This window comes from Acomys minous, assembly GCF_964271855.1.
Source record: "Acomys minous genome assembly, chromosome: 10".
Lineage (NCBI taxonomy): Eukaryota > Metazoa > Chordata > Mammalia > Rodentia > Muridae > Acomys > Acomys minous.
The window spans coordinates 70,104,178-70,115,593 of record NC_140491.1 but is presented as its reverse complement, the minus strand read 5'-3'; the positions used below and the strand labels follow the sequence as shown (position 1 = coordinate 70,115,593).

The window sequence follows — 11,416 nt, the reverse complement described above, 5'->3', positions numbered from 1 at the left end:
CTGCCAGAATCGGGAGCTCTGGGAATGTCCCTCCTGTCCTGGCCTCCCCTGCAGTCCTTCCTGTAGTAGCTCAGCCTTGCACAATCCCGACCTGGGGGAGAGAAGGACAGAAATCTTGCCAAGTATTTCAACAGGATGTGCTGGCAATTGCCTCACGCTTCCTGGACTTGGTAAATGATGGATTCCCCTCCCCGCCCGGGGGTGGGGGGGGGGTGGGGGCTGGCAGCCAGGTGGCCCATAAAGCCTGCCCCTGGGACGTCCTCCTCACTCTCTCCTCTTCCTCCTCTACGTATTGGATCCCGTAACTGATGAAACCTATGGCTCCCAGGGTCCTCTGTCTGGGCATTTTCCTGCTTGGAGTCTGGCAGAGCCAGGCTTGGATCTCAACTGAGAACATGGTCCCTGCCCCAAATCTGAGCAGGGTCCCCCTGCAGCCAAACTTCCAGAATGATCAGGTAGGGGCCTGAAAGGGCAGCTCTGGGAGGGGCAAAGAGAAACGGTGAGGGGGGGGGGCGCAGAAGGGAGGAGAAGCCAAAGGTTTGACCTGCGGGGCGGGCAGCGCTAGGTAGGATGGCTAGGGTTCCAGGAGTGTGGAGCCCAGGCTTCAGCTGGCCGTCACCCTGCGTGCCACACCTCTGTCCACTCCCAAAGCCACTCTGACAGATCTTCACAGGGTTGTCTCCTCTCCCACAGTCTCCATTGTTTAGGTAAGGCGGGGAATCCCTTGAAGAGGAAATGGAGGTACAGCAACCCCAAGACTCCTGCTAGTATCTCTAGACAGAGTGAGCCTGGGACCCTGCTGCCCTCCAGCTGGGGTGCCTGGGGGTACCAACAGGGACAGGGCAGGAAGAGCAGCCTGTGAGGCCATTCCTGGCCCCATCTGTCACCAGCCTCTGTCATTAGTTCCAGGGGAGATGGTACGTTGTGGGCCTGGCAGGCAATGCGATCGAGAAAAAAGAAGGCAGCCAATTTATGATGTACAGCACCACCTACGACCTACAAAGGGACAATAGCTACAACGTCACCTCCATCCTGATCAGGTGAAGCCCTGTTATCCAAGGACATTTGTTTCTCTTTCCTCCCCCCCCCCCCCCCAGCCACCCCCAATCCTGTCTTCTGCCAAAGGGGAATGGGCACACAGTGCATAGAAATCAAGAGGGGAAAGGCTGGGGCGCTGCTCGGTCCACTGAGTGCAAGCCACATCAGCTTGAGATTCTGAGTTCCAGCCCCAGAATCAACACTGAGAAGCTGGGTGTGGCATCCCAGCCCTGGGGAGGTGGAGTCAGGATCCCTGGGACTTGCTGGACAACCAGTCTAATCCAGTCTTCGAGTTCCAGGGTCAGTGAGCGATCTTGTTTCAAAAATAAGGTGGAGGGGCTGGGGAGATGGCTCGGCCAGTCGTTTAGGAGCACCGGCTGCTCTTGTAGAGTACCCTGGTTTGATTCCCAGCACCCACATGGCAGCTCACAACTGTCTGTAACCCCAGTTCCTAAAGATCCAACACCCTCTTCTGACCTCCACAAGCACCTTTACTCAAGTGCAGCACAGACATTCACACCAACAAAGTACATATCACACATCACAGGACCAAAACCAGGGCTTTGCACTTGCAAGGCTGGTGCTCTACCACTGAGCTAAATTCCCAACACCAATAATAATTGTGTTTGTTTGTTTGTTTTGAGACAGGGTTTCTCTATGTAGCCTTGGCTGTCCTGGACTTGCTTTGTAGACCAGGCTGACCTCAAACTCACTGCCTCTGCCTCCCTGAGAGGCAGAAGTGTGCACGACAGGAGCCGGGGTGGGGATGGGGGGTGGGGGGTGGGGCTGTGTCAGATGCTGTGCCTTTAAGATGCAGTAAAGCCATTGGCATGGCCACCCAAACAAGGGTTGATGGGCAACAGGGTGTAAGTGGAACAGTTTCTAGGTCACATCGCCTTATGCCAAGGCTTGGTCTGGGGCTCCAGCAAGGACGATCTTGGCTCAGTTGGAGCAAGGGAGGATGGGAGAGGGTGCTACGAGAGTGGGAAGGTCAGGCAGTCAGCTGGGGCGATGACAGTAGTGGGGCTAGGCCCTGGAGGGAGGAGCCAGGGCCCACCACGTGCAGTATGGTATTGATTCTAACAACTGGGTAGGCTGCAGTTGGAGCAAAAGATCTGAGGAGAGGGTCGGGCGTGGTGGCGCACGCCTTTAATCCCAGCACTCAGGAGGCAGAGGCAGGCGGATCTCTGTGAGTTCGAGGCCAGCCTGGTCTACAAAGTGAGTCCAGGACAGCCAGGGCTAACACAGAGAGACCCTGTCTCGAAAAACAGCAACAACAACAAAAGATCTGAGGGGCAAAGCGTAGATGAAAGCTCAGCTATAGGGTCCAGGGGACTGACTGAGTGGGACTTGGGGAAAGGTCACGTTTGGCCTAAGGGCTAGGAGCATAGTGCTTAGCTTAGAGCAGGCTGGCAGCTCAGAATTAACTGCCAAGAGAGGTGCAAGAGAGGGAATAGAGAAAAAAACAATAGGGGTACTGTTTGGGGCCTGGATTATGGGTGAATAGGGGAGGCCACCCAGGAAAGGCACCAGGAGTGGGGACAGTGTGTGCTGGGAAAGGATCTCAGCAGGGTGAGGCAAACTCAGCAAACTCAGAGGGGGAAGGCCCAAGTGTATTTAAGATGGGTGGGCGGGGCCTCCTGCCGGGTTTGGATGGACAGGCGTTGGGGGCCACCAGAATCCAAAGGGCATTTCCAGTCTGTATTGTACATATCCCTGCTCACTCCTGTCTCTCCCACAGGGGCCAGGACTGTGACTACTGGACCAGAACTTTTGTTCCAAGCTCCAAGCCTGGCCAGTTCACCCTGGGAAACATGCAGCGTGAGTCCTGAGTTGGGTGGGGTCCTTGTCCCTCCACCCACATTTCGTGATGGGGACAACTCTCCTTTCTCCCAGCTTGGGCAGGACCATCCCTATATTCTCCTTGCCTTCAGGTTATCCTGGGTTACAAAGTTACACTGTACAAGTGGCCACTACCGACTACAACCAGTTTGCTATGGTATTTTTCCGGAAGACTACTGAGAACAAGCAATACTTCAAAATTACCCTGTACGGTGAGTTCTCGCCTGACCCTTAGGGACTCACACTCAAGTTACACTCAGGATTGGGGGGGTCTCAAGGTCTCAGCTCCCAACCCCTCCAAGGAGAGGTCTGCAGAAAACAAGCCTGGGGCCCCATTTGCTAGTTCAGTGATGCTTAGGGTGTCCTGTGGCTACTCTCTGGCAATCTTGCTTCCAGGAAGAACCAAGAAACTGTCCTCTGAGCTGAAGGATCAATTTATGCGCTTTGCCACGTCTCTGGGCCTCACAGATAACCAAGTCATCTTCCCCGTCCCTAACGGTAATGGCCAGTTAGGGAGAAGGGGAGGTCATGTGGGGTTGTGGGGATGTGGGGACCACCCAGACTGATACCCACTCCACCAGCAAAAGGGAAGACTCAACTCCCTGCCTTAGTCATTGGGATCCACTTTGATGTCTGGGAGACCCTGTGACACCCCGAGTTCTAGGGAGCCCTTAGGGATCTCAGCTGCCGGTTTTCCTTCTGGCAGCTGACCCAGGGCATGCTCAGATGGCGATTCCAGGCCCATGTCCACGCTCTCTCAGCCTTGCTGCTCCAAGCTGCCTCCTCCCACCGTTGAAGGCTATTTCCTCTTCAAACCCCGAACCTTGCTGACTTGGGCCTCGCCCCATCCCATAACTTGGGAGACACCTTGCTTTCAAGTGACTTGGGCAGGAGGCTCCAGCCAGGCCACACAGAGCCACCAGCTGAGAGGCTACCGAGGCTTAGCAGGTGGACAGGCAGAAAACCTAGGTACCTGAGCCGACATGGACCTCACACCCCTACCCTACACAGTAACCCTTTAGGCCTTTCTCTCACACTGCCCCTCGCCTGTGCCAACCCTGAAAGAAGCCGCAGGCACCTGGCAGCCAGAGAGCACACACGTGCTTGCCCCTGCCCTCTGTTCTGATGAACTTTTCTCTCCTACAGACCAATGCATTGACAACTGAACAGACGGTGAGTATGTTGGACTGTGATGGGCTGGGGCCTGATGGGGGGGCCAGGGCACAGTGGACTGAGGTTTCCAGCTTTTCTTTATTCCTTTCTTGAATTGTGGTGTCTCCATTCAACAGTCATCTCTCAGGTGCCTCCTGTCTGACTGCTCAGCCCATCTTCCTGTCGCTAGAGGAACACCTGATAACAGTGAGCACCAGCTCCATCTTCTTATTTGGGCAGGAACTGCCCATCCACCTGTCCCGAAGCTGCCCCGCTGATGGAGCTCCCTTGTCTGCTAAATAAACACATGCCTGCACTTCTCTGAGTCTGTGTTGCTTTAACCCCATAACGGTGAGGAGCAGAAGGGCCAAGGGTGGGCCAAGGGTGGGCTCACTCCAGTATCATTGCAGCGTGATGGTAGAGCCGCAGAGAGAAAGCCCGGGGAAGAGAAAGTCCCAGTCAGCCTCCCCTCCAGCTCCACCATCATGCCCACCATCTGCCCGAGTCCCCCCTATACAGAATAAATACCACACCCACTGAGGGTTCAAACCCTGGGCTCACCACAGGAGCAGCACAAGCTTCTCTGCGCCCTTGCCTCCAAGGACTGGCTTGCCCTTGGTCACCTGCCACAAGTCCCAAAGCAGTAACCCCTCTAGGACTGGGAGGTTGGAAGAGCCTGGAGGGGACATGACCTCAATGCTGCCTGCCACTCCTGGATCCTGTGATGAGTGGGAGTCTGTGACCAGGGTAGGTGGGCACACGGGGGCCTGTCTCTGCCTCCTGAGTGCTGGGGTTAAAGGCGTGTACCCTCACCCCCAGCTTCCTATTTATTTCTATTTATTCAATTTATATGAATGTTTCACCTCTCTTTGTATGGGTGCGGACCACATACATGCAGTTCCTAGGACGGCCAGAAGGAGTTGGTTCCCTTGGAGCTGAAGTTACAGACAGTTAGGAGCCACCATGTGGGTGCTGGGAACTACCCTGATCCTTCAGGACAGTGATCTTAGCTACTAAGCCAACTCTCCAGCTCTTATTTTTATATTTATTTATTATCATATTAATATATATTATTTATATATTATATATATTTATATATTATAAATAAATATAATTCTTTATTATTATCACCTACCTATTTATTTCTTCTTGGTTTTTTTTTTCTAGATAGGTTTTCTTTGTGTGGCCTTGGCTACTCTGATACTAGTTCCATATATCAGGCTGGCCTTGAACTCATAGATACCCACCTGCCTTTGCCTCCCCAGTGCTGGGATTAAAGGCATGTGCCACCACCACCACCCTTGTCTCTATTTATTTGTTTGTTTATTTATTTATTTATACTTTTAATGGTCTGTCTGGGGCTGGAGAGATGGCTCAGAGGTTAAGAGCACTGGCTGCTCTTCCAAAGGCCCTGAGTTCAATTCCCAGCAACCACATGGTGGCTCCCAACCATCTATAATGAGATCTGGTGTGCAGGATTACATGCAGGCAAAACACTGCATACTTAATAAATAAATCTTAATGGTCTGTCTGTGTGTGTACGAGTATGTGCACATGTGTTAAGTGCCCGAGGAGGCCAGAGACATTGAATTTCCCTGGAGCTGGAGTTACAGGTGGGTGTGAATTGACCGATGTGGGTACTGGGCATTGAACTGGGGCTAAATGTACTATCTGCTCTTAACTGCTAAACCATCTCTCCAGCATAGATACAGCTGCTTGTGTTAGACCAAGAAGTAGGCTTCCCACAGCCTCTTGCTCCTATTGAGCCCTTCAAGTCACACTCTCATGGGACAAATAGGGCTTTATCCTTTCCCTGGCTAAGGCGGATAGGAGCAACACTCGGTGGACAGTTAAGGTAGCCTCTTGTATTCTCTTCCAGTTCCTGATGCCCAAATTTGCACTAGTTTCCTGGTGCCCACAGGGTTGTGCTCCCTGACTCGCCCAGCTTTACTTTTTTTTAGCCCCCAGACTGAGAACAGCTTGCATCCTGCAATGGCCACTGTGACACCAAGCTGCTGATGCCATGGGGTCTCCCGGCCATTAAGCCATCGGAATCCTGGTAAGTGAGCATCCCTGAGACACCACCCTGACATTGTGCTGAACTCTGGACTGCTCTTCTAGGGTGAATCGACAGTCCTGGTCCTAGATGGTGACACTGGACAGGCCTCCTTTTCCCCCACCCCGCATATGGAGTGGGGCGTGTGACTGCTGGGGCACTTTAGCGTGAAGCCTTCCATGATGGATAGCCACAAGCAGGGCCACTTAGCACACTGACCTCCCACAGCCCCCAGGTGCACCTACCAGAGAGTACAGCAAGCCTTTTCTTTTCCTCCTCCTCCCCCTCCTCCCCCTCCTCCCCCTCCTCCCCCTTCTCCCCCTCCTCCCCCTTCTCCTCCTCCTCCTCCTCCTCCTCCTCCTCCTCCTCCTCCAAGATTTATTTATTGTTCTGAATACAGTGCTCTGCCTGCATGTACACCTTCAGGCCAGAAGAGGGCATCAGATTACATTATAGATGGTTGTGAGCCGCCATGTGGTTGCTGGGAATTGAACTCAGGACCTCTGGAAAAGCAGTCAGTGCTCTTAACCTCTGAGCCATCTCTCCAGGCCAGCAAGCCCTTTCTGTACTACAAACCCGACGCACAGTCCTGGTGGTCTTTGAGAAGAGCCTCACACTCCTTCCCAATCCAAGTCATGTGGCTTTTGAAACTCAAGACTGGCCAAGATAGAACAGGGGTTGTGGTAGCAAGAGAGGGAGATGGGAAAAAGGCAGATTCCTGGTAACTGAGGAGAAGAGGTGCTGAGAGTTCTCGAAGCTACAGAAGACTTTGGAAACCGCCTGTCTGACTCCGACCATGCGGAGGGGCAGAAGCAGCAGGATGGCGTTTCGTATACGTAAATCCCAAGCTCTAGCGCGCGCTCTGTTGTCACAGCGAGCAGGAGGGGGCGGGGTTCGGAAGCGAGAAAGGCGGGGCCTGAGGGCGGACGGGGCGGAGCCTTGCCTAAGGGCGTGGTCGAGCCGAGGCCTCGGGGCGGGGCTGGGGGCAGGGCTCTGGGAGGACCCGGGTGCATTGCCGCGTTCCACCCTTCCGGCCGGCGTTCCATCAGCTGCTTGCACCTTCCTCCCAGCGCCGGCTTTCCGCGCGACGGTCGCCGAGTTCCATCTTTGCGTGGCCTCTGTGGCGCCCGCCCGAGCCCGCAATGTCGGGCCCCAACGGGGACCTAGGCATGCCGGTGGATGGGGGCGTGGAAGGCGAGAATGACAGCTTCGGAGAAGCAGGTGACCCGGGGGTGGGGAGTTGTTGAGGCGACCTTTACTTTGCCAGGGGTATGGTCCTGGGGTATGGAATCGGGCCAGGATGGGGGGGGGGGCGTGGGAGGCACTGAAGAGAAGTCCCACCCCGCCCTTGGGTGGCTCTAGAGTTGTCCCCACAGCCACCTTGGAGGCAATGGCCAGCACTAGCAAACGGATCCCTGGACGCTGCAGTACTGTAGAACTGTCGCTAACCAGCCCTGGTTACGTATAGGGAAACTGAGGCAGCCTCAGAGAAGCTTGTCGGTTTGGGATTTGCTTCAATCACTTTCTTCGCTGAAGGGCGGGGGCGGATCCTGCTTGGCTCTGCAGGTGTTGACCCGGTGGGCGCCCTGCTGTGCTGAGTCAGCACCCCAGCCACCTGGCATTGCTGATGTGACCTGCATACTGAGCACTGTGTTGGGCGCACAGTCCTGCAGAAGGACCTCAGGGGAAGTATCAGCCCACAGACTCCCTTTTGCATGTTTGGGAACCTCAATTTTCCCATCTGTAATATGGGGTACACTGTCTCCTGTATTGAGATGTGTCGGGATTAAAGGGAAAACGGGACGGAAAATGACTCGATTCTAAGAGTCTAGTGCATGCGTTCCTTCTGAACGTGCACAGTGCCTGTGGGGGGTTGTTCTTCATGTAGTTAAGTCTGGTGCTTACCTAGGGCAGGACTTACTGTGCAGTAAGGATGGGGTATGCTTTTGTTTTGCTATGAGAGCTTTACTGAGCTGTAATAGTCCCATTTACACTGTACAGTTCCGCAGGTTTTCATATACTCACAGATATCCACTGACACAACAGGTTCAGAATATTTTCCTCATCTGGTTTTTGCTCTTAGTAAAGGCTGCCCTCCAGCCTGGTGGGTCACTAGGCTTCCAGTGGGCAGTGTTGGGGAGCAGTGATAACGTGCAGTGAGTGACTGCTGGCCACCATGGTGGGAGCATCATGAGGGTGGGGGTGGGGAGTATAGCACTGATGACACTGGGATGGTGGGGACAGGCTATGTGTCCCAGGACAGGAGCCATGGCTAGGAAGTACCCTGGACATAGATGAGCCTAGCCTGGGGACATCGTCTCTCAGCCCTTCTGGTAGCCTGGAACGGGAAGGATGGATCGTAACATCTATCCAATAAGTACTTGCTGTGGCCAGACCCCAACTGAGCTCTTAGTGGTCTGTAATCCTCAGAGTCCCCCACCCCATTTTAATGAGGGGTTGCTGGGGCAGAGCAGATTTCAGACTCAAACCTAAGGTCTCTGACCTCCAGGGCTGAGTTTTGGCCCAGTCAAGTGGCTATAGGAAGCTGTGCTAGTTCCTTCCCTCTTAGGCCTCAGTTTCCCTATCTGGGTTCCCAGCAGCTTGCCGGGTGGTGGCGTACGCCTTTAATCCCAGCATTCAGGAGGCAGAGGCAGGTGGAACTCTGTGAGTTAGAGGCCAGCCTGGTCTACAGAGTGAGTCCAGGACAGTCAAGGCTACATAGAGAAACCCTGTCTCGAAAAACAAAACAAAACAAAACAAAATCCAGCAGCCTTCAAGGCTCTGTCTTCTGTCAAAGGATGCCTTCTCTGGGTCATAGGACCCATCCCCCAAACGTAGGCAAATATACACTCATCCCAGAACATCCCCCAAGGGTGGGTGGGGGCCTTTTTAAAAAATCCACCAGCTACTTCCCTATGTTCCCAAGCTGGCAGCTGAGTGTGTCTGAGTCATGGGTTGGCTCAGAACTGGGTCCCGCAGTGGGCACGGACCCAGACCTTGGGTCCTAAGGGACACAGCCTTGCCAAGAGGCAGGTCAAGAAGCCACTGTAGAGGAAGGAGGGCGGGGAAGACCTCGAGGAGGGGTTATTCTGAGCTGGTCCTTGAAGGGTTGCTGTGGTGGACGGATTCTAGATGGTAGACAGCCGAGCAAAGGCAGGGGCTGCAAAGTCAGAGCCTCCTTCACTCATTCATCCCTTCACTAAGTGCTCATGTGTGTCGTCGTCCTCGTCGCGGGCACTGGGGCGACCACAGCAGTGCCTGAAGGTGGAGAGGTGGCGGCTGGAGGGTCAGGACAGGGGCCTGATCTGGTGTGGCACCTTGAGAGGGCACCCCTTGGTGACAGCCAAGGGTATAAGTGGTATTCGCCCCAGAGGGAAAGACAAGAGTACTGCCCACCCTCACCCCACCCCCACCCGCCATGCATTCCAGGAAGAGCCATCAGTATATTCAAAGGGCCTGAGATGCTGGGTGTGAGAGGTGAGGAGAGGGCCCGGTCTAGAAGCTGCCGGAGACTATTGTGAAGGCACAGAGAGCCACAGGGGGACCCAGCATGGAGCCATGCCTGGAACAGAGACTTTGATTGCCCAGCTCTGCGCTGTGGGCTCTGACTTCTAGGTAGCTACAGAAGGAAATGCAGAGGAAGTTTGGCACATGGTAGGGCCACCCGGCCAGGTTGCTGGCAGATTGTCCCAGGACCACACTAAAATCCCACAGAGAAGATGGTGTTAGGGATGACTTCTCTGAAACATCTCCTCTTGTGGTACCTGCTCACTTTTCACACTAAGAATCAAAAAAGGATTGGGGATGTGCCCGAAGCCCTCTCAGGGGAGAGCTGGGGGCACTGGGGTGTGTCTGTCAGCCCTGAGGAGACACAAGACCTTCCCTCTGTCTTTTCCCTTCCCCTCAGAGTACGCGGCCATCAACTCCATGTTGGATCAGATCAACTCTTGTCTGGACCACCTCGAGGAGAAGAACGACCACCTCCATGCCCGCCTCCAGGAGCTGCTGGAGTCCAACCGGCAGACGCGCCTGGAATTCCAGCAACAGCTTGGGGAGGACCCCAGCGATGCCAGCTCCTAGGTGCGGGGAGCCCCCAGCCAGGCCCCACTCTTGCCTCTTTAGGCCATGATCTGGCCTGGGTAGAACCTAATTGGCTTAGACACCATCTCAGGTACTGGCCTTCAGATCCTGCAGTGGCTCTAACCAGCCTGGACCAGTTCCCCCACTGCCCTCCTTGAGCCAGGCGTGGTCCTCCTACAACACACCCACTTCTGCCTTCCCAGCCCCTGGTCCCTTTCCTCTCCACCTAGGGCCAAGCGTCCATATTAAAGAGGTCTCCCACACCACTCACTGCCCCTGTCTTCTCTTTGTGCTGGGAATAAGGACCCCAGTAGCCACTGGAGGCAGATGGGGCACAGACTGATCTGGCCCATCTTTCATTTCTGATGCAGAGGGCATGGATGAGGTCAGGGCTTTCTCCCTCTGTGGTGTGCTGTCCTCTTCAGCTGCCTCCCAGTGTGACTGTGAGATACAGTCTGTCTCTCTGGGCACTAGGGCCTTTTACTGAGATGACTGCTGCTAGGATTTGATGATAAACCTCGGTACCTTCCACTTGTAGCCTCAGTCTTCCCAGCTGGCACTATCTGAGCCAGGCTGCCTTATCTCTAGCAGAGCTAAGGATGGGCCCCGTCGCTGCTGATCTGTCTCTGGGTTAAGAGGGCCTTGCCCTCTTGGTGAACTAAGAGCTGCGAGGACACCCCTAATCCTAACTCCATGCCTGACTTTGGCTTTTGTGAGATGCGGCGGGTTAGAGACCAACACAAGAGCACAGAACTCACATCTAGTGTTAAGTCCCGGCTGTTCGCCAGTCTGTGACTATTGCCAAGTCTGGTGACCCTGCTAAGGCCTCTGTTTTTTTCATCTGCAACTTGGGGATAGGAGCAAGACCATCTGCTAGGGTCACTAGGTATAAGGATTTTCGCCCAAGTGTCCTTCCTAGGATACACTAAGAGGGGAACAGAGGCTCCGTGAGGGGACGTGCCTTGTAGTCCTATCCCAGAGCCCCTGTATCTCAGGGAGCTTGACTTTGGCTTCCCTGGTCCTCTGCCACACTGTCCGGAGAGACTAGGTGCCCCTCCCCCACCCACCCTGACACAGTGCTGGTGGGGACTGCAGAGTCAAACAACAGACTATTACTTTTTTTTGGGGGGGGGGCGATTTTCAAGACAAGGTTTCTCTGTGTAGCCTTGGCTGTCCTGGACTCACTTTGTAGACCAGGCTGGCCTTGAACTCAAAGTGATCCACCTGCCTCTGCCTCCCGAGTGCTGG

At 54.5% G+C, this 11,416-nt stretch overlaps 2 protein-coding genes across 3 annotated transcripts; both read left to right on the top strand.

Annotated features, from left to right (window-relative positions):
- The first annotated feature begins 233 nt into the window (after positions 1-233).
- LCN2 (lipocalin 2) lies at positions 234-4,348 on the top strand. 2 transcript variants are annotated; one of them, XR_014782510.1, is made up of 7 exons: positions 234-455; positions 904-1,040; positions 2,780-2,859; positions 2,973-3,087; positions 3,277-3,378; positions 4,027-4,053; positions 4,170-4,348. XR_014782510.1 is itself a non-coding variant. In XM_084798531.1 (7 exons), exons 1-6 carry the CDS (start codon positions 309-311, stop codon positions 4,044-4,046), a joined length of 606 nt encoding a protein of 201 aa, XP_084654657.1. In that variant the 5' UTR covers positions 236-308; the 3' UTR covers positions 4,047-4,053; positions 4,170-4,348. The 2 variants fall into 2 exon arrangements, 1 of the variants encoding a protein (XP_084654657.1); XM_084798531.1 differs by having other exon boundaries at positions 236-455; positions 2,973-3,092.
- A 2,742-nt stretch (positions 4,349-7,090) lies between these two features.
- On the top strand, positions 7,091-10,434 carry BBLN (bublin coiled coil protein). The gene is made up of 2 exons (XM_084797918.1): positions 7,091-7,309; positions 9,996-10,434. Exons 1-2 carry the CDS (start codon positions 7,231-7,233, stop codon positions 10,166-10,168), a joined length of 252 nt encoding a protein of 83 aa, XP_084654044.1. The 5' UTR covers positions 7,091-7,230; the 3' UTR covers positions 10,169-10,434.
- Positions 10,435-11,416: the final 982 nt, after the last annotated feature.